This window comes from Oreochromis niloticus, linkage group LG7, assembly GCF_001858045.2.
Source record: "Oreochromis niloticus isolate F11D_XX linkage group LG7, O_niloticus_UMD_NMBU, whole genome shotgun sequence".
Classification (NCBI taxonomy): domain Eukaryota; kingdom Metazoa; phylum Chordata; class Actinopteri; order Cichliformes; family Cichlidae; genus Oreochromis; species Oreochromis niloticus.
Window position 1 is genome coordinate 21,235,588 of NC_031972.2, and position 22,140 is coordinate 21,257,727.

At 41.0% G+C, this 22,140-nt stretch overlaps 2 protein-coding genes across 3 annotated transcripts in view; one reads left to right on the top strand and one right to left on the bottom strand.

Annotated features, from left to right (window-relative positions):
* Positions 1–1,934: 1,934 nt before the first annotated feature.
* On the top strand, positions 1,935–16,866 carry rab14l (RAB14, member RAS oncogene family, like). Its single transcript, XM_003453869.5, has 8 exons — positions 1,935–2,088; positions 7,943–8,001; positions 8,861–8,914; positions 9,582–9,759; positions 11,271–11,337; positions 13,805–13,892; positions 14,324–14,354; positions 14,454–16,866. The coding sequence occupies exons 2-8, from the start codon at positions 7,950–7,952 to the stop codon at positions 14,629–14,631; spliced, it is 648 nt and encodes a 215-aa protein (XP_003453917.1). The 5' UTR covers positions 1,935–2,088; positions 7,943–7,949; the 3' UTR covers positions 14,632–16,866.
* Positions 16,867–17,152: 286 nt separating this feature from the next.
* abl1 (c-abl oncogene 1, non-receptor tyrosine kinase) overlaps positions 17,153–22,140 on the bottom strand; it is a 32,375-nt gene continuing 27,387 nt past the window's right edge. Inside the window, exons 8-12 of one of the 2 annotated variants that reach the window (XM_005470342.4) lie at positions 21,773–21,957; positions 21,466–21,618; positions 21,286–21,375; positions 21,017–21,142; positions 17,153–20,496 (exon numbers count right to left, since the gene is read on the bottom strand). In XM_005470342.4, coding sequence (XP_005470399.1) covers positions 18,860–20,496; positions 21,017–21,142; positions 21,286–21,375; positions 21,466–21,618; positions 21,773–21,957 — 2,191 coding nt within the window. In that variant the 3' untranslated portion in view covers positions 17,153–18,859. The remainder of the gene's footprint in view (positions 20,497–21,016; positions 21,143–21,285; positions 21,376–21,465; positions 21,619–21,772; positions 21,958–22,140) is intronic. The other variant, XM_005470343.4, reaches the window with a different exon arrangement.

The window sequence follows — 22,140 nt, forward strand, 5'->3', positions numbered from 1 at the left end:
GCAAAAATAACCTTGTAAATAAAAAATAATGATGAAGCAGCCATCAGTGAATTTATGTCCACATCCACTTACTGTACCTTAAAGTATGGAATATTATGGAAGATTTGTTGCCATACAGCATTACTCTTGTCACGGCTATACTGTCATTTCATGAAAAAATAAAGTGAGTAATGACACTTTGTATGAGCAAAGCAGTAACACACTGACTTCAGTTGAATTCACTTGTACAGGAAGACAGTCATTTCCTTCCTTGGTTAAAGTGTTCACTATCATTTTTAAGATAACATTTTTGTGTGGTGTCCTCTATGAATTCACAGGCTATTCATATTGAATTGTTTTATAATATTATTATTAGTTTGGGAACGCACACTGCATGTGGTTCTTCTGTCTATGTTTGTAAAAAAAAGAATATATTGTTCAGTGACAGCATGTAATATTGTGGAAAATATATTAAAATGTTTGATATTTTTCAAAAGAAAATAGGTTTGAATTTTGGTCGTTTTTTTGTACATATAGTCTGAACTCGCATCAAAGCATTATCTTCTACCTGTTACATTCACCCTGCCTTTGGACTGTGGGAGGAAGTTGGGGTACCCAGAGAGAACCCATGGAAGCAAGGTGAGAACATGCAAACTCCTTACTGAAAGGCCCCAGTCAGCTGCTGGATTCAAACGCAGGACCTTCTTGCTGTGATGCCACAGTGCTAACCACTGCACCGTCGTGCTGATCAGAAGAATCAGAACAAAAATCAAAAATTAAAAGAGCAAAACAGGAGGTAGAGCAGGTCATTTACTAATGGAAAGTTTGGTGGTTTGATCCCTCCAGTCTGCATGCCAAATATCCTTGGGCAAGATACTAACCACAACTTGCTCTCTGATGCATCCATCAGAGTGTGAATGTGTCAGAATTTTAGACACAAGCACTTTAGCATAGAGAAAAAGTGCTTGAATGGGTGTATGAGGCATGTTGTATGAAGTGCTTTGAGTGCTCAGGTAGAGTAGAAAAACGTTATATAAGAACCAGTCCATTTACCATAACCAGCCCAAACAACAAAACAGTTCACTTAGTATACAGTATTGACAACTGTCTTTAAAAAACTGAAGGATGCTCAGGTAAGAGAGTTATACATTTACATATATTGTGATAATATATAATTATAGCACAAGTTTTATTTGTCACAAACTGTTATCTACAAAACAAAAAATTCAGTGCAAAGATCACATGAAAGAAGAAAAACATGCTTCTTGCTGAATTATTTTCTTATTTAAGTTTCATTTTATTTTATTCTTCTGTTTTTTGTGCATCTATCAAAATTATGTATTTCTAGAGCCCCTACTGGTGATACATTTTTGAGGCAAGTGTTATATGGCTAAATAGATATAGATAGGCTTGCAAACTCTGCTGTGAAAGGATGTGAAGGCCTGTGTTATGCAGTTGTGAGTTTTGGAGGCCATTAGCTGGTAACATTGCCAGTTGTTATAAGAGTGAAGCACAGTGTCTGACATTTTATATTAACTTTACTATAAAATATATAGTAAGCATATTGGAAGAATATCACTGTTTTCCAGTGAAAATCCAAATGATTTCATGGCTGGGCTTAGCTCCCAGTGTTTCAAGATCTTAGCGATGCCTCTCGGTGGAGTTCTAATACTGCTTTCTGTTGCAATGGTGATGTTGTAACTCTACAAACATCTGATGAACAGAAGCATTTGAGCTTACACCACAAGCCTAAACCTCTCAGGTGGCAGATGAAGCTTGCTAAAATTTTGAACTTTCCCTCTTATAGTGGCTCATGATTTCACCAAAGTGATGATTTCATAATGTGACATGACGATTACTCCCTGTTAAGCAGTTTACGAGAGTAGTAACCTTTGCAAGAATACACCTGTGAAGGTGATTACCTTCGAGGAGGCAGTGCACAAGTTGCAAATCGCCGCATACGAGGCTCTTTGTCCCAGAAGCCCATTGTATAGAGCGGAGGAAACCCTGTGCCGTGAGCAGCCATCTTGGATAGACAGATCATACTTGAGCCAGGATAACCTGCATACCTCCTGTGAACAGCTCAAAGCGCAAAAGACTTAATATCTGGTAAGGACAGAAGAAGGGGAGTATTTGATTGCACTCATAGACGCCCGTGTAATGTGTAATAAACGTAGAGAAACTGATATTTAAACGACGAAACCCTTGGAAGTGTTAAGCTTTCTTGTGTTTTCTAGGAGTTAGCTAGGTGGAAAGCTAACTATGGTAGCTAACAGATGAGTAATGCAAGGTTGGGGTCTAAGTCCAATATTGTGAGGCATCACATATTAAACGGTTATGGAAAAAATGCTACTGTTTACGACAAAGGGCTTGGTTTGCTTGAAATAACAAGATAACGCGTTACGTGTTTACCATTAGCTGACAAACTAGCCTGCTAAAACTGTCGCTAGCTTTCGTTAAGTTAGTGTATTGTGGCATTTTTCATGAAATTGGGCTCAGGCCAGGTTGGGTATCTGAACCTGTTTTTACTCAATAATGCATCTAAATCAGCTGTTTATGTACTGATGAGGGCAGGTGGCTTACGTGCTTTGATTTATGGGATTTGTTGTTATCCGTCTCTGTCGGCTAGCAGGTGACTAGCTAACGCAAACTTGTTTGTCAAAACATCCCATTTAGGGCCGTATATTTATCTGAATTTGCCATCTACATGTCTGTTCAAGACAGTATCGGGTTTTCCGCTTCGTAGTAGCGCTCTTTTTTTTTTCATGCATGGTGTCTAATCTCAGAGATTTAGACATAGAGACGCTGTCATTTTTGCCGGTTGTTAGGCTAACGTTAAGCTAGTCGCCGTCGGTAAGAGACAGGCATTTTGTTAGGGTGTCATATTGAAGGGTCAACCTCCGATACCCCAGTCGGGTTTGATGATGGATTTGACCGGCCCGTCCAATTCCTTGTTTTTGTGTAAGAATAACTGTAATAAAGCGATTTTTTTTTTCTGTACTGCAATGCTTATCCATTAGCCGGCGGTGTGTTAGCCTCTTATTTTGGTGTCCTTTTTCCAAAGAGCAGACGTGCAAGATTTAAAATAAATAAATAAATACAATTGCTCATTAAGTTAGCCATTGTAACTTTTGTATGTTCGAAATTTAGATAGCTCTGCCTTCGTCGATATTAAAAGTGCTGCATCATTTCTGTTTCTGGTGTCAGTGCACTGGGTATTAGCGGACTTCATCTGAAATTATTACCGCGTTACTTAATATTTTGTTTTACTGTAAGCATGTATGCACGTCACTCATTTTTGTATCGCGGTAGCGTCCTTCTTCAAGAGTGTATATAATATCTATGGGGTATCTCATTTTTTAGAGTCACGTGATTTGAATGGTGGGTCTGAACATCACGGAGACAGTGTGACTATATATGTGTCATGATTTCCTGAAATCACATCATCTCTTTGCATCTATGAGGAATGTCGGTTGAGAGGAAGAAAGGCAGTGTCCCTGTTTCTCTAGAGAAAGCTTCAGGAAAGGAGAAGTGCTGAGGCTGCAGTCTGGTCACATGTTCTTGACTCGCCTTCTCTTTGACTGATACTCATGGGGTTTATTTCTGTGCCATGTGTAGCGGTGGGAGGAAAAAGGGTGTAAAATGAAGTCGAACGTCACAGCCGAGTCACATTTTACTTTTCCTCTTTCTGGGGATTGTGCAAGATCAACAGGCCATCACACTGGAGCTAGAGAGACCACATGAGGGTCATGTGACAGCAGGCAGCCTAGAAAAAGTGTGTGTGAAACATTATGTTGGGAGTTAAAAGGATGGTAGTGAGGTGTGACTGCTTCAAGGTCGTATACTAAATCAGGGTGTGGAGCATAATTTCATTACAAACGCTCTTCACTTAAGTGAATGGTGAGCAAATAAAAACATACTGTGTAATTTATTACCTTTATGGAGCTACCCCAAGTCTGGTACCTGGATAGAATATGATGATTTATAAATAGCAAGTTTATACATACATTTTTTTAAATTATTATTATTATTATTAATTTGCTGTAGTTATCTGCTTGTTGTTGGTGTGATTAAACACTAAAGCACAGGTCAAGTTGCAGAGTTTGTGGAGGACTGTGCCAAATCTTTTCTTGGACCACCCACAGAAACACAGTCACAAAGGCACTGCTAGCGCTAAGAGTTGTTTACATCTCTTGAAAATATAACACTCAGGAACCTTTGCTCTTATTAATTAAGGGAAGTGCAACTACTACATTGTTAGCTGTCAAGTTTTAATTTGTCTTTGTGAACCTATATTTCTGTCTTGTTTTCAGTGGTCACATTTCCAGTTTTTTCCTCAGTCAAAACTCGAGTCAATATGAGTATGTGTAAACATGAGGGTTTGTGACCCAACATTGTTTTTACTGTTATTAAAGCTAAGGTTTAAGTGATGTCTTTATCTGACTCAGCCTCAATTAAGTAGCCTGCAGCGTCTTATGTCCTCTGTATTTCAACCATGTACTCAATTTTCTTTTTCTTTAGCTGTCAGTATTTTTCCATTTATTTGCTTTTTCTATTTCCACTTTTTCTCTTGCTACATGCATTTCTAACAATTGAGTTTAAATTAAGCTGACCAGTCAAATTTGGTTACCAATCTGCAGATGTAGAAGTACATGCGTAAAACCAGCATTGTGTTGTGTTCGGGCACTGTGATTTCAGTTTTTAGGAACTGCTTTGACTGCAGTATAGTTTCCTCTGAACTTCATGTGAGAGAATGACACTGGTTTAAGGCAGATTTTCTTTGCAAGTTACAGAGAAATCATTTGTCTGCTGAATGATTATTCTTTTGATTAAGCCTGAATTATTTACTACTCCTACAGCAGTCAATCTTGTACAGCAGCACCTCGATTTAATACTGTGCAGCAGTAATAAAGGTAACTATCACAAAATAATTTTCCGTCATAGAAGTATGAGATGTCAGTATAGAATTCATTCCATCCATGTTTTGACAGATAACACGAAAGGCCAGTGAGAATGACAATATCACTGCACTGAGCCAGTTGTGTGGTTGGAACAGCTGCATCACGTTAGGTTGATGCAAATAGCATATGAGAAGCAGCCAACAGTAGCAGTTGTATACAACAGTACATTAGGTTTGTGATTGAGATGAAACAAAATGACAACATAAAATATTGAAACTTGAGTAACAGCGTTACAGAACATAACAACCTGTCAGACTTGGCCCAAGGCCCAAAGATGAGGATATGATATAGGATAGGATATATGTTTGAGGAGTTCAAAGAGTTAAGTGGTGGGGAGGTTGGCTATATATTTTTGTCTTTTTAAAGTCTGACAAGAAAGAAAAGTAGCATACACTGAAAAATGTGTCAAAAACATGTTTTTACAAAAGCTTTGAATCATTTTTGCCATGTGCACAGTTGACCATTTGCCTACACAGCACAAGACTTTACAGTCCCAGAACTTTCTCCCATACCACACCTTATACAAAATACAGAGAGAAACAGACATCACTAATACAACAACTTACTTGTATTGTAAAAATCATGATGCCCGTAAGCACATTTGAAAATTTCAGATGCAACCAGCTGATTCAAGTAATTGATCGTTGTCACCAACTCCCTGGGCATAAACATTTCTCACTTTGCCAACTACACACAGAGCGTAGAGAGACAGCTTGGTGACCCCATCACATTTGTGGTCAAGTCACATGTCTGATCCATATACGAGTCTCACTGCCTCTCAGAGGCAGTACTGTACTTCTCGTACATTTTTTGTTTGTTTAATATTATTCATATACACACTGACACACAAATACACACACCTGTATAACATTCAACAGTGAATTTGTTGAAGTTTTGACAAAAAAGTGTTTACATCAAAATTAATTAAAATTGAGCTTGAAAAACAGTGATTTCATTTATATTGTGGTTTATATCAATAATCATCAATATAATCTGGTGAAAAGGAAAAAAAAATAGCGTGGCAAGATTCCCCCCCCCCCCCCCCCCCCCTTTTCTTGCCCAGCCCTAGTGTTAAAGGAATTATATACCAAAATTGACTGTTTAAAAAAAAAAAAAAAAAAAAAAAATTTATACCAAAATTGGGAAAAAAAAAAAAAATTAAATTAAAGACTGACACCCTCATACCTGCTTACTACTACTACTAGTAATTAAGATTTTAAAAATCACTGGTAAGCCAGCTGCTGGTATTTCTTTATTTTTACCACAATATGGTGAGTATTATTAATAAGGGGTAATTACTGTTATCAGTATTTGGTATTTATAGATCCTAACGATACCTATAAAGGAACCTAGTCGTAATATAATCGTTGTAATTCTGGTTTCATTGTGAACATTGAAGTATCAGTAGTTGCTTCAGTGCTATGCCTCCCATGCAGCAGGTCTTTTGCATTGTTGAAAATTAGCACTGTCAGCAGCAACTGTGGAGTCAAACGACCACACCTTTGAATGTTTAGTTCTCTGGATCGTTTCTTCTAAGAGCAGAGTTTGTGGGTGTGAGTGTGTGTCTGTGTGGGTGTTTCTCGGATGTTGTCAGATTAATGGAAAGGAGTGCAAGTCTAAAAGAGCCTTCTCAGAAGTGAGATTGAGACAGGAGGGTAATGTGATTCCTTCTGTAAAGTCTTTCTAATAACTGAAAAGCTCTAACACTGTTAAAAAAAGATCCATCAACTCTCTGGTCTCACCCATCAAAGGTTGTCATAATTATGAGTGCTCTGAAGCATATTTGTGATTTTCTGTAGTAAGGGTGTTGCAGACTGGTATACACCGTATTATTTTGTAAAATTCATAATTCCATCCATTTGGGCAAGATCACCAGCAAATGAAGCCTCAAACTATGACCAGGCCTCTGCAGCAAGTGTCCAAAGAAAAACTTTAAAAGACCTTCAGAAAGCCTGCAGAACTATTGCTTAACACTACTTTTTAAAAAAAAAAAAATAACACTGGAAACTTCCTTAGAAGAATTCAAGTTAATATAAATGAAATAAGCAGTGGTACAAGACTTTTGCACAGTATTGGAATCATATCCCCTGTTAGCTTAATATCCCTCCATCTAGTACAAAGTATTGTTGGATAGTTCATGCATGGAAATGTACTCTGTGGTTGCTGTACAATTAAAGCATAGGGATTTTCATGTTATTTTTGTCCATTGGATAAATAAAATGAATTCAAAGCATTATTTATAGGATTTATTATTTAAAGTATTTTGAATGAACCTAAAACAATTTAATTTAAATCACAGTTCTGGTGAATTTATTTTGGAGGAAGGTCAGTACCTTTTATGCTTGGTGCCAAAATTGTGTTTGGCAGGTTTTCCCTTCATATTAGAAACAAAAACAACATTGGTTTATAAAATTACACATTGAAAAAATCCATGTTCAATTGCTGATGAGTTAAATTTGTTTGTGTTCTTGAAGCTCTTGTGTAGTTAGCCCTTTTGGTCATGAATGTAAGCGGCCTTCTCAGCTGTCTGAACCTTCACTTCAGGACTGTGCTAATACTGTAACTCCTCGCTGGAATTTGTACAGCTTTTACTGGAGATTAATGACTCTGTGTTACAGGTGTGATTACTAAACAGTAAGCGGCTCCAATACTGTTACTACAGGACTTGTTGTTTTATTTATATCCACACATGCTTTGTTTTGAATCGTGTTGTTTTTGCATAAAGTGCAGAAGGTGTGAGAAAGAGCTGTCGATACTTAATTGCCTTTGTCTTTTCTTATTCATTACATCATGTGCAGTTTATTTATATGGAGTCAAAACCTTACCAGATTAGTGAACCTCTTGATAATCTGAGTGAAAGATTAGTGGAAGTATTCAGGGAAACTGATTGTAAAAGTCAAATGATTATAATCTACACGTATTGACCTCTTTTAAGGAAAAGTTGCTTTTCTCTGTTAAAGGTTTTAAGTGGCTAAACTCTTCTTCTGTTTTTCCTCTTTCAGAGCCACAATGGCCACCGCACCGTACAACTACTCCTACATTTTCAAATACATCATTATCGGTAAGTGATCAGCACCAATTGCCAGCAGTTTGGAGTCTCTCTAGTGACCAACATTGATGGCATTTCTCACAAACTGCACATATATTGTACTTCCATTACATGGTGGCTTTGAGTGGGTCCAGCGTGTGTCATAGTAGTCTATTTTTAAAGGTAACATAACTGAGTACTTCTAACAAGGGGGTGTTCTGGCATCTAGAAATGTGCACCTCAGCGTGCTCATGCTCTGTATTTGTGCTCCTCACTTGCAGACACACGTCCACAGCTCCAGCTTGTTTATCCTGGTTATCCCAAGTTTAAAACATGCTGCTCCACACTTGATGCTCACTTCCCATCTTAGAAGACTAAATAAATAAGTAGAAGAGATGGGGCCTGGCTTTTTACTTTCTTTATTATTACTTGGGGAACATGGAGGGGAAACTTTAACTGAAAGTTTTAATACTCTGTAAGTGTTGCAGCTCTTATTGATAATTAAGGTATTAAGAAGTATTTTTAGTCAGTTTTATATTGCTTTGACTTAGCTGTATGATATTGTGTTCATAGCAAGTTTGTTTGTGTGTTTGGGTTTTTTGAAGTGCAGAAGTACTTTGAGGCTTAATCAAATCACAATATAGATGTACCATTCATGAGAAAATGTAAACATTGTCAAAATCTGCAGGACCATATACACTCAAGTGCATCTATCCCCGTCTGTCTCCGTTTTCTCCTGTCTCTCTAATTAAGTCCACATGAAATTTTAAGTGTAGTTGCTGACTGTCACTGAGGGTCTGCTGCATCATGCATGGGGGCAACACTTCAGGCTTGAATAGAGAACTGTTGTTCTTCTGTTATTTCCTTGGTTGACCTGAGTTTCTCTCCACAGGGGACATGGGGGTAGGGAAGTCATGTTTGCTTCACCAGTTCACAGAAAAGAAATGTAAGTGCTGCCCTGCTTTTTTTTTTTCTTTTTCTTTTTTTTTCTTTTGACTCCTTTTCATCTGTGCGTGTGCCCCAGTGCATGTGAGATTTGCCAGGTTTAACTGGAGTGCCTAAATGTCTTTGGATTTCTTTTATACACCAGCGGAAGTCAGCAGCATAGATGTGGAGTGTGAGCTCAACAGTGAGAGTCTCTTCTTCTGTGTATGAGCCAGCTGCAGCCTCCCATTACCATTCAGCTCAGTTGTGTTTAGTGCTACTATTAACAAGCCAGATGCTGTGTTACTCATTCACTTGTCCACAATCGCATCCTGCCTGCACCCATACACCAGTGCACACATGCATACACACACTGGAGTGATGTAGAAGAGGGTTTCAGTGGCAGTTTCAAACAAATTGATACATCAAGAGTGTTTGCAGTTTAGACAAAGTGATGACTTTAAAGACTGCGATTAATTATTGATGCAACTGCTGCTGTACAGTAGAAACAAGTTGGCTATGTGTGACCCATACATATTAAATAATGTTTGTTACTCTGTAATTTTAATTTCGAACTAGGCACGTGTTTTGTTAAAGTTCACAAAACAGATGACAGAAGAAAGACTTGAAATACAAAAACATTAGTAAGGGCAAAAGTAGAATTCATTGACATACTTCTTCTCCCCCAGTCATGGCTGACTGCCCTCATACTATTGGCGTGGAGTTTGGTACGAGGATAATCGAGGTAAGCGGGCAGAAGATCAAGCTCCAGATCTGGGACACAGCAGGACAAGAGCGCTTCAGGGCCGTCACCCGCTCCTACTACCGCGGGGCCGCAGGGGCGCTTATGGTCTACGACATCACCAGGTAGAGCATGCTTGTTATGTATTGATGCAGTCATGGTCACCGCTTACTACAGAAGCTTTTACAGTGTACGCAATAGCCATGTAGTGCATTGTGCAGAAAGAGGAAGTTAAAGGAAAACATGAACATCTGATAACCGCACCATTCAGCCCAGCAGGCCTCCTCCTGAACAAATACGAACAGTTTGTGTTACTGCGTGCGACTGACCTTCTTACCTAAACTGCTAGATGGTATCAGTGGTATGCCAAACAAACACAGCTGAACATGTGGAATGTCTGCGCAAACTGCAACCACCTCCAGTATGGCCTCTAGGGCTAAATGAGTGCCAACGCAGTGTTTTCTCTGTCATCTATGGTTGCTGTGACTATACACCTAACTATAACCATATCCTGTAATGAAAAGATGTGGCTTTCATTTGCATTCTTCTGTTTTTATGTATACATTTGTTATTTACATGGCCACACCAGTGTAGACAGTGGGTTGTGTTGGATAAATAACATTTAAATTATTTCTTATAGAGCAGGTCATCTGCTAATCTGAAGGTTGGTGGTTTGATCGCTGCTGCAAGGCAAATATCCTTTGCTGTGCAACATCCAGGTTGGATGGATGCATCCGTTATTACATGAATTGGTGTGAATGGGTGAATTAGGAAAGTTGTATAAAGTGCTTTGAGTGCTCAGAGTCAAAAACTGCTATATCAGAACCAGTCCATTTACCATATGAAGACATGTTTTTCTTTGTAATTACTATGTAACAAAGTGATCACTTCCCTTTCGAGGGCAAAGTTTAGTTTATATACTTATCAGTCCATCTAATCACAGCTAAACAGAGTTACTTTGACTGAGTTACTTTGGGAAATAAGTGAGCAGCTCAAAAGGTCACCACTAGTGGATGGATTCACATATTTGATGTGGCACAGATATCTAAATTTACGTCGGCTGCCCTTTCTGATGCAACCCACCTATTTATCTCCACACAGAGTAGCTTGTCACCCCTGAGGCTACATTTGTGTCCAGATGTTTTGCGTGTAAGACAAATGTGTTAACCACTATCTAGGAGAAATTAAAAATGTATTGGAAACAAGAGCTCGGGTCTCTGGAGGTTAAGAAACCAATGCAGAATTGTCTGTGTCCCATAACCTGCCTGAAATCTTGTGAGCAGACTTTAGAGTGTCTGGATTTGTTCATTTGATGGCTCAAAATAAAATTTTGAGGACTGGTTAATTTATTGGAAAATGGAAATGAGGTTTAACTTGGATAATGTGGCACTGGAGTTGGTAGCTGCATCGTCAGCCACAGAAAGCTGTTAATATAAATAAAGTTTATACTTATGATCTGGAGAGAGCAGTATCACTTCCAGATGTATCCATAACTCCCAGATGATTTCCTCCATGGTTATTGTTGCCTGTATTATATGGCAGCTGCTGCCTCTTTTCAGATCCATCCTCAGAGATGGCAGGATGTTATGTCTTTGCTTGTCGTCATAGTAACCTCTGTCCCTCTGATGTCAAACAGGAGAAGCACGTACAATCATCTCAGCAGCTGGCTGACTGATGCCAGAAACCTCACCAACCCCAATACTGTGAGTACACGCACTGAAATTAATGATTGTCTTAAGCTGCACACGTGTTTCCACAGCCTTGTCTCTGCACTCTTTCTGTGTCGATTTCTCTTCTTTTAATTGCTTTAAGTTGTCGCTTTGCTGTTTATCCCTTTGTCATCCTCCTGTGAGTCTTTTTGGAGCCTCTCAGCCTTGTCCATTTCTTAAATAGGTTTTTCTTGGTAAATATGATTAGCTCTAAACCTTCCTGCTCTCACTCTCAGAGGTCTGTGTTCCATCAGGGAAGTGTGTTTGTGCAACATGACACTTCCTGTTCACATTTTAGATGGCAGAAAGCAAAAAGGGATGTTTCTGTACATCCAGTTAAACTATACACAGGCTTTGTATGGAGCTGTGTTATCCACTGCTCATTTTAATTACGAGTACAAGTAAACTTTACTAAGCTAATATGAACAGTATTAAGTTCTTGCTTTCTCTCTGACACAGTCCACTTTTAACAACTTCAAAGTGTTCAGATTCTGTTAATCTGGGGCTTTTACTATGAAGTGAATCCAGCATACCCAGGCCAGCTTCTCTTTATCAAGCTACACTAACATTATTAATACTGCTAAACATTTACACGAAGGTGGTTATCAACTTAAAGTCAACATAGACTTTTACCCAGTTTAGTTATGAATGCAAACATAAAAGAGGCAGTGTTGGCAGCATGTGAACAGTCGCGAACACAGAGGCTTACTGGTATCAGAGCTGAATTATTTTACTAACAGAACTGTAATGTTAGATAAATCTGAAGAAGTTAAACACGTGATGCACAATATTCTGAGCAGAGCTTCTGCAGCCAGTGTGTGAAAGAGTACAGTATGTATAGGAATAGTGCCATACAGCACTGCAGTTAGTGACAGTGCGCTACATAGCCTATTTAAAGTCAGCATGGAAGTTGCCCCAAAAACATTTTTAATTACATAAATTTGAGTAATCCCCCATCTTTAACTCATCGGAACATCTGACAATATTTATAATTAAATTCAGTGCGACTAGGCTTTTCTTTTAGAGCCAGCCTGAAAGAAGATGCCAAGTAAAAGAAGAAATCAAATCCTAAAATTCAATAATAATAATTCATATTTAATTAATTTTATATGCAATCAACAACTTAAAGGTTTAGGGTGATGTTGCTATACTAATACATGTTTTAAAAAAAATAATTTAAGAGTTGCATGTGTAACCATCCAGTTTTTGATGCTTGTCACAAAAAGACAAAATCCTTAGAGCCCCCCCCCCCCGGAAAAAAAACCACTTTCTTACAAAGATCCACTGGATCTTCTAGAAATGATAATGTTCTAAATTTTATTTTATTTTTTTCAGGGGACTGATTGGTGAGCAGGCATTGATTTCTGTCCAAGTTGATCACTTATCTAATATAAACTGCAGCATAAGTTACCATGGTGATGTATCCTGGATCCTTGGAAGTGATCCCACTTCTAAACACTAAAAAGACTGGAGATAAACCTGAGGCCTTTACTATGAAGCAGAATGTGCTTCACAGAAAAGGCCTCAAGTTGAAGGAAAGATATCAAAGGATTTGTTTTCATGTCCCTAAACAGTATATACAGCCATCCTGAATACATTTATAACAGCTTAGAACAATTTTGATTAGTCTAATGGGTTTAGTCTGTTTCATTTGTGCTATAAAGACAAGGATTCTTCTAAACTTGTGTTGATGTAGTGAAACAGGCAGATCTGACTCCACTGACAGGTGGTTTCTGATCTTGTTTGTATGCATACCAGAGAGGAGAGCGCCAGATCACAAATGAGTGTTCAGTGCACACAGCGCTGTGGGCAGTGATGACTGTACATCTTCCAAAACCCAAAGCCAAAACTACCCTGAGCTGTTCAGTAGAGAACTGCTGTTTGTGCTAAAGTATATAAAAATGGCCAAGTGGTGGCACCGTTTGTGTTGTCACCTCATATGAGCCATCTCCCAACATCTGCCTGCCTTGGTTTCAGACATCTATCATGAGCAGCACCATCTTAGTGGATTTAACTTGACGTACCTGTCACCCCTGACAGTCTTAAAGTCATGACTCCAGCTGAATAAAGATCGCCTAACCTACTCAGCTGAGATTTTTGTCATTTAGATACCACATTTGAATTCTCTTGACAACTGATTAAGATAAGTGGATGATGTGCTGAACAATTCTGCAGTAAAAGCAAAAGAAATCGACATGTAAAAAGGTGGTGTGCAGCAGTTTTGGTGGAGTCACTTTGTCACTCATATAGAAAGAAGTTCAGTAAATCTCTAATTACATGGCAGTTGCTAAGGACCCTGTTGAGCACACGTGTTCTCTCAATCAATATCTTAACAATTAGCTAAGCAACCTAGTGAAGTCCTCCTGGATTGCCCTTCGCTTTAGGATTAGACAGCAAATTTCTCCCAGAGAAAGTGTCCAGGGGATCATCTCACACTCTCTTCCCTTGTGTTTATCATCAGGTGATCATTCTCATAGGAAATAAAGCAGACTTGGAGGCGCAGAGGGATGTTACGTATGAGGAAGCGAAGCAGTTTGCTGAGGAGAACGGTGAGCGAGACACCAACCGCTGCATGCTGGGAGGTTAAGGTGGAAAAGGGTTTCAGTGGGAGGCAATTTTTTCCATTTACATCTGTCTAAGAATAACTTTCAACAGGATAATATTCACAGGATTCTCAACAAAATGTCCACAAATATTGACACTAAAAATGAGTTTTATCTGTGATCTGTCTCTAAGATGGTTTTGATTTGATCTGAACTGAATTTGAAAAAAAAGGAGGGGAAAAAAAGCCAAGATAACATCCTTCTGTTTGGAGACTTTTGGAGATCCTTCTGTTTACTTTGGTGGGACAGTAAATTCTAGGAGAAATGGAGCAATATTAATTAAAAGTGGGGGTGAATGATGACTTGGTATTTGAGGCATGCACACTTGGCGCTGTGTTTTAATGACTCAGTCATTGTGTCTGTTTTATCTTGAACAGGTTTGTTGTTCTTGGAAGCCAGCGCAAAAACGTAAGTCTGCACAACTTCAGCTTTCCAGTTCCTGCAGAACAAGATCCAATCAGCTGTCTTCTGTGTCTCACATTGGTGTTATGCCCTGTCTGTTTTCAGAGGTGAAAACGTTGAGGACGCCTTCCTGGAAGCTGCTAAGAAGATCTACCAGAATATCCAAGATGGCAGCCTGGACCTGAATGCTGCCGAGTCGGGGGTCCAGCATAAGCCCTCGGCCCCTCAGGGCGGCCGGATAACAAACGAACCACAGCCCCAGAGGGAAGGCTGCGGCTGCTAATGACCAAGCAAAAAGCCCCTTTGCCCCCTTTCTCCCACTGTCTGTCCCACCCCATCCCTTCCTGTCCTGCCAACCCCCTCCATTCCATCCATCACCTCCGTGCATTCACACCCCACCCCCTCCCACTGCACCAGGTGCTGCATGAGAGCAGGGCTGCGGAGGGAAGGAACAGAGGGGGGCGAATATCGACTTGGGCCAGGCTGAGCTGGGCTTTGTGGACTACATCTCCCCCTTCTCCTCCTCTTCCTCCTCCTCTTTAATCTCTATCAGTGTATTGTCATCCCATACCACTTCTTCTTCCACCTCACCCCCCCCCACAAACCTCTCACACCGTTCAGCCTAGTTCCCTCCATCATAGTATCGTAGAATCCACCACACATTACACAGGTCACTGACACTTTAGGTAGATGTAATGTTCATACGATAATGATAAAGCAAGACTGTTTTTTTATGTTGGATTTTATAGCTATATGCGAAATGTAAACACTGCGTTAAGTTTCATCCACCACCAATCAGTTGGAACTAAATTATATTCCCAGAGTCCGCCTCCCCTGCATGGGTTACATTTCCTGTATTCAGTACACGCAGGTGTGATATCTCACTCGTGCTTATTTGCTTGGGAGCAGAACGCAAGGGCGATGAAGTCATGTATCAAGCAGCCACACGGGTAGACGCTCTTAAGCACGCGTCCAGGAATGTGTAGTTGAGGGAGCTTTTTCCAGCGGTCTCGATTCAAACCTGCCTGTGGCTTTTAAATTCTGCTTTCTCTGCTTTGGCACAGTCCTATGCCAGATGTGGCAATGCTGATATTCTCAGAAAGGAGGGAAGGGGGAGTTCTAGAAAACTAGGAATTACCCAGAAATTCCTTGGGGATTATTCCCTGGGCCTCTCCGCTGAGTTATTACAGGGAATACTGGGTGTTTTCCAGCTTGTCTGTGTTTGTTTAGACCGAGCTAAAAATGACACTTTAGCAACAACAGCCACCCCGTGACTCGTTTTGTCACACAAAGATTTTTTTTTTTTTGCACCAGCTCTTCTTCATCTCCCATTTCACACCCAAACTCTCCCTCACGTCACATATAACAAGATTGTCTTTACCAGCATTTTCTTTGTCATTGTTTGTTGCCTTATTATTATTAATGTTATTACTCTGGAATTTTTGTTTTGCTGCACTTGCTCTTCACACTGCTCTCTGAATTCAATTTGATTCAATAAATCAGCTCTTTTAGATTCGTTCTCACATTTTAATGAAACAAATAACCGAAGAACTTGAGGTAGTCGGCACAGTCTCAGTATCTTAAATGGCAAAGTATTACGAGCATAGCCCCTACTGTTTGAGTGTGAAAATATACTCGTCATCCTGTATATCAGCGAGTCCGCACTGAAGGGCCCATTTCTTCTTCATTTGGGCAGTTGTTCTTCTGCCTCCCATAAAGCGACACCAAGCAGCGAGCCCCTCGAAACATGACGAAAGAAAACGAAAAAACGGTCTCCTTTTTCAAGTACGAATATTTGTACCATAGTGTTTCCCTGATTGGACAGCTGTATATATTGCTTCTTAACTACTGGTGATGACCTCGCTACTGTACTTTGAATTTAGAAATTTATTTGGTCGCTCTGCCAATTTCTGTACAGTCGGTGTGCTAGTGGGTTGCCTGTAATTCATGCTTGGGAAAAATTCTGTAACATAGTTTCTATTAATAAATGTATGTAAAGGACAGATAACTAGACACCCTCCCCCACCACCCCGTCTGCACACTACTGAACCTGCCGATTGGTTGAGGGGAGAGGAAGCGAATTGAGATGATGCGCAAACTAGTATTTATGTCTGCCTTGATTCTTCTCATATCTAACGGAGCGGAGAGTGGGGCACTCTGTTTATATTCTGTTTTCTTTTTCCACCCCTTCATCGCTCCTCTGTACGGGAGGGGCTGCATCGCTGTCTTAACTCTTTTGGGAAGTGGGGGATTGGTTTGTTATCGTGGGAAGTGGGCCGGCCGGGTCTTCCTTTTTTCCTTTTTTTTCCTGTGTCCCCCACCTGTTCTGCAGTTTGAGTGACCACTTCCTGCTTTTGTCTAAGTACAAAAAGAAACGTACATATGTATAAATTTTTAAGGAGCTGTGCTAACATTTAAATGCGTTCTCTTGCGTGTATATGATTTTAAAATGTTGACATTTTGATTTTAATGAAAAAAAATACTCTAGACAGAAAAAAATAAATTATACATAACCTGTTGCTGTCCTTTTTTTTTTCTTTTTTTTTTTAAATCTGTGGCTGCAAATGAGAAGAGCACTTTTAATATCCTGTCTACTGCAAGCAATGAGCATCACACCGTTCCAGTTTGTGCTAGAGGTATCGTGTTAGCACAACACACTGTCTGAAATTTTGCAGTGACAAAAAGCTCTGCCTAGATGTTATCATACTCTAACCATTTTAGGTGGGAGAGAAGAGTCAAATGGTTTCTGAAAGATCATTTCTTTCACTTCACAGCCAAAATTACCAAATAAGCCATACACAAAATGTATTTCAAGTAGCACAACTGCTTTGTTTTTTATTGCAACGAAAATTGCACCAAGGATAGAGGGGAGAAAAGGGGGGGAGGGGGAAACGACATTTACAAGTGAAAGTTTGTGTACAAAATTGGCAAGGAGGCTTAGAGACAAAAGTCGAGTAGTGGTATGGTTGGTACAGGAAGTTTTTTTTTCTTTTTTCTGTTTTAAAGAAGCCAACACTGACAGTACCATGTTGAAGTCAAGGCAACTAGCAGTTGATTTTTGTCCTCAGGCATCGCAGTCAGACGGGGCACACGGGGATGAGACGACAACACAAATACTGACAATGTCCGAGAGATGCAGGTGAGGAAAGAACGTATGATGGAAGTGGAATTTGACGAGTTCTTTCAGTCCGTATTGGTCACCTTCTTACATCATTTTGTAGCACAGCAAGTGACAGCTCCATAAACATTTCAGTCCAGTGTTTCCCCCAGGATTTTTTTTTCTTCTGGGGTGAAATGGCCTCGAAACAGCATTCAGACCATTCGAACATGCAAGGGAGGCCTGTCAGAGTCGGAAACGCTGTTTCAGTCTGTTACCCCCTCCTAACAGATCAGACAGCGTGCTGCTGCGGGGCCAATCTGCTACTGATGGCTTTTGACATGTAGTGAAAGTTGAATCAAACTTGTTTAGTAAAAAGAAGTCCAGTCTAAGGACAATGCAAATCAACAGATCCACTGAGAACCCTGGTCCCTCTCCCAGTATAGACTGGAAACAGGTTTTTTTTGGTATGGCAGACATGGAAATTCAAGAAACACGTCTAAAAACAGTCATTCTAAACCACTTAATAAAAGCGTGTTTCTGCACTTGTAAAGTGTCAAGAGTAAGAACAGCTCTGCCGGTAAGTGTTTAAGGCACTAATTGTTACCCAAGTGTGCAGAAAAGCAGAACTGTGAAGGCTAGAGGCTCATCCTGCCTCATTTGCTCGCTCCCATTATAACATTATGGCACGTGGATGCAAATACTGCAGAAGAGCATTCATACAAAAACACTGACACAATTCCATCACTCAGCACACAACCAGTCATTGATGGCATTATATTAAAAAAAAAAAAAAAAAAACAGGAAAATGTAGGGGCATGTGGGACAAAACGCAGAGTCTTACAAACACTGTGATAAGAGAAGTTCCTTAACACTTACATTTAAAAATGGCATTTGTGTTACAAAGGCAAACTACAAGATGAGGTTAAGCATTTTTGTTTTTGTTCACTGTTGTCAGCATCAATGATTAAAAAAATGAAACACTAACAGTGATGGAAACAATTATCACAGGTCTTTTTTTTAATACTCGAGTCAGTGATAAAGGGAAGAAACCAAAAACATAAGACATGATCATTTCAAAAAGAAAAATCAACCATGAAAGGTTACGTTGATGAAAGATTTGGCCCCTCGCCTCATGTGAAGGCCAAATGACAGTGTTTATTCATAGTTAAGGCTTTTCAATGTTACAGACTGTCTGATGGCATATACATAAAGCTTTCTTTGATTCCGTCCAGACTAACCACAGGCTTAAGTGTTTCAGAACATACTTTAGTGTGAACCTACACCTCTGCTGCTCTCCAGCATGAGCTGGGCCTGGGCGACAGTTTGCCCACATGCACGGAGGGGGGGAAAAAAGGGTAGTGTAACATAAAGTGTTATCATTTTTATGTCTGATAGTGTCACATTCTAGGCGCTACCTCTGAACAATGTCACTGATCTCTTTGACGGAGGACAGCAGCTTGCTGAAGTCCTGCTGTGCACTGGAGCCCCCCGTGGCATTGGGGCAGATCTGAAGCTCTCGCAAGCTGCTCTCAAGCTTGTTGATGGCCTCGCGAAAGGCAAACTTGTTCCTCATCTGCTGGATGGAGTCAACATAGCTCACGCAGTACTTTGACAGGTTCTTGCCGGCCTCCAGCACGGCGCTGTGGCTACCCGTTTGCTCGGAGTTGCGAGAAATGGCGGCGCGGAGCAGCTCGGTGCCCTCCAGCACCATTTCGCGTGTCACGGCTGAGTTTGGAGTGCGCTCGGAGGCTTGGCGCGGTGCAGTCTTGCGGAGGGAGGATCGGGTTTTCGCTAGAGGGGTGAATGCAGTGGGTGAAGTTGGATCGGTGGGGGAGGTGAGGGGAGAAGACAAACCTCCAAGGCTCTGGCTGGAGGGGGAGCTGGTTACTGAAGTGGAAGAGGCGGAGGTCTTTAACGGTTGAGGTTTAGAGGTGGAGCCCAAGGGCAGCTTCTTGGAGGCCTCACTCAGGGGTAAGCGGGCTTGGTCACCGGGAGTGGCTGTGTGGTGGGGATCTGAGATGGAAGGGAGGCACTTAGCTTTGATTTCTGAAGCAGTCGGGGAGGGGAGCTCTTGAGTGGGGCTGCGGGAGACCTTGCCCGTTTTTGCATTAGTGGGTGGTGGAGGTGGGGCTGGCTTGGGCTTCTGTATTTTTACTCGATCCCTGCTGGAGGAGAACTCTGTGTGCTTGTTTCTGCGAGCCCTGCACTCTTCTCCAGCTGCCCCCATAGGAGGGAACACATTGGGCTTCAGAAGCTCGGCATGCAGAGCGCTGGTCTTGGAGCTCTCCGGCCCTGACGCATTGGGTCTCTTCACCACCTTAGGTGTCAAAGCCTTGGGACTGGAACCAGGACTGAGATCATTATCTCTGCCTAAAAAGGTGGAGGAAATATCTGGAGATGTATTCAGGCGTGGTGGGGGAGTCAGGGTGCCCATCCGTGGAGTATTCTCTCCTTTCTGCTGCTTTCGTGGCAGAGCTGGCTTGCCCCCGACGGTGCCTGTGTCGAAGCGGCGATGGCTCAGATCTCGCGGCAGTGTGACAGATTTACATTCTGTGCCATCTGAGCCAGTGGGCATGGGCCAGAAAAACCTAGAGTTAGAAAAGGGTTCCTCCTCACTAGGTGGAGTTGTTGCTCCCTTTCCGCCTGGGCTAGTCACTACAAGATGTAACTTCTTTCTAGGGCAAAAAGGTACTGGGTAGCTAGGAGCCCCATTAGTTATACCTGCTGCTCCATTATTATTGGTACTGAGGAGGCCATGTATGGTGTCATTAATGCCCAATGATGCCCCGTTGTTAAAGATATCACTGTCTCGAGAATCTTGAGTAACGCCCCTCCTATCAGAGAGGCAGTCTCCTTTAAAAGAGGAGCTGCGTGTGGGAGGAGTTGGCGCACTCTTTTTCTTTTTCTTGATGAGACTGAGAAAGCCACGCGTCTTGTCCTTGTCCTTGGGCAGCAAGCGATCGTCCTCATTCAGGTTGCTGTCCAGGACGGGGCGCTCTTTCCTGGGGAGCATGGGTGACGACACAGCCCCCTCCGTTTCCAACAGATCTGTGGAAGAGCATGAAAGAACCAGGGGACTATCAGCAAAGGCAATCAAACAACTACAGATTTTTATTTGTATTTTTTTCTAAATTGGTTTAAAAAAAAAAAAAAAAAAAGCGAGCTCCACCAGTGTGTCTGCCAAACATATTTAGAGCAATGTTAGGGCAAAGAGAAGGGCAGGACAGCAGATCATGTGTAATTAAGTCCTCACAGCTGGAAAAAAAAAATGCTTTGGTGGGAACAATCCTTATTATGTGGTTACAGCCAAACAATTCAGTAAGAACTTGATCTTGCAGGTTGTCAAAAGCTCAGACCATCTTTACTTCAAAGGGAAATTGGCGGTGAGACATTGTTTCATTTTACCCACAGAACGGTTTGTGGTCTTTACTTCTTACCGATTATTAAGATTATGAATGTGAGGATCAAATACTGCACTACTTATTTCAGGGTAATGTAAATAAAGTGTGAAGGTATATTTAACAACTAGCAATAAAGGCACCAGGCATACTCTCTAAGTTCATGTCACCTGGGCTCTCTGTATCTCGGCTGTCTATGTTGCTCTTGCGAGGTCTGGTCTTGGTGGGCAGCTCCGGAGCCTGCTGGATGGAGCCTAATGTCTTCTTTCCTTTCTTTCCTAACTCCTTTTCCACCTCTGAAATCACAAATACAAGAAGGTTTGGACATATTAGCAACAGACAACAGGCTTGAGTGCGTTTACATCAGGATATCTACGAGTATCAGAACAGTTTGCCCAAAACTGAAGGGGTTTTAGACAGAAAAGAAAGCAGCACTAACCATCAGAGATGCTGGATTCCTGGAACATGGTCTCAAAGGCTTGGTGGGTTTCAGCAAACGTTGGACGTTCTGAAGGGTTCCACTTCCAACCTGACAAAAAGAAAAGGAAAACAAAAAAGTTATTCCAAAACAGAAGCGTGCCTTTAATCATGTTTTTACAAGATGGGTTGTGGTACTCACAGGCCATCATGAGCTCATAGACCTTCTCGGGGCAGCCCTCTGGTCGATCCATACGATAGTCTTTTTCTAACAGTTCATAGACCTGGGACAGGTCAATGCCAGGGTAGGGAGACATGCCGTATGTGGCAATCTCCCACAGTAGCACACCAAATGCTGCAGGAACAAGTTGAACAAGACAATAAATCAAAAAAGAACAAAGTCAAAGACTACGAATTGAGATCATGTGAGGAATATGTGCAAAATTAGAATGAGGGAAATTAAATTTGTTTCTCATTGTTTAACAGCAGAGTAAAAGACAGGAGCTCACCCCAGACATCAGACTTAATCGAGAACTTGTTGTAAGCCAGACTCTCTGGAGCTGTCCACTTGATCGGGAACTTGGCCCCGGCATGAGCCGTGTAGGTATCTCCAATCATCAGCCTGCTCAGGCCAAAATCTGCAACCTTCACCAGGTGGTTCTCCCCAACGAGACAGTTACGAGCTGCCAAGTCCCTACAGAAGAAAAAGCAGTTATGAGAGGAAACGATGAATGGGAAGCTGTATAGAAATGCAGACTTTGAAAATGAGAAATGAGAATTTATTAAGCTGATATGAACCCAAAAGAAAAGAAACAACAGAACAGCAGTGTGTTTTGTTAGAGAATCCTCCCAGGTGCCATATTTCTCCAGATGAGTG

Excerpts from the sequence above, each read along its gene's own strand:
- rab14l (XM_003453869.5), top strand. The coding sequence starts at position 7,950 with ATGGCCACCGCACCGTACAACTACTCCTACATTTTCAAATACATCATT. Across the intron at positions 8,915-9,581 it reads CCAGTTCACAGAAAAGAAAT|TCATGGCTGACTGCCCTCAT; the intron begins GTAAGTGCTGCC and ends CTTCTCCCCCAG. Across the intron at positions 9,760-11,270 it reads ATGGTCTACGACATCACCAG|GAGAAGCACGTACAATCATC; the intron begins GTAGAGCATGCT and ends GATGTCAAACAG.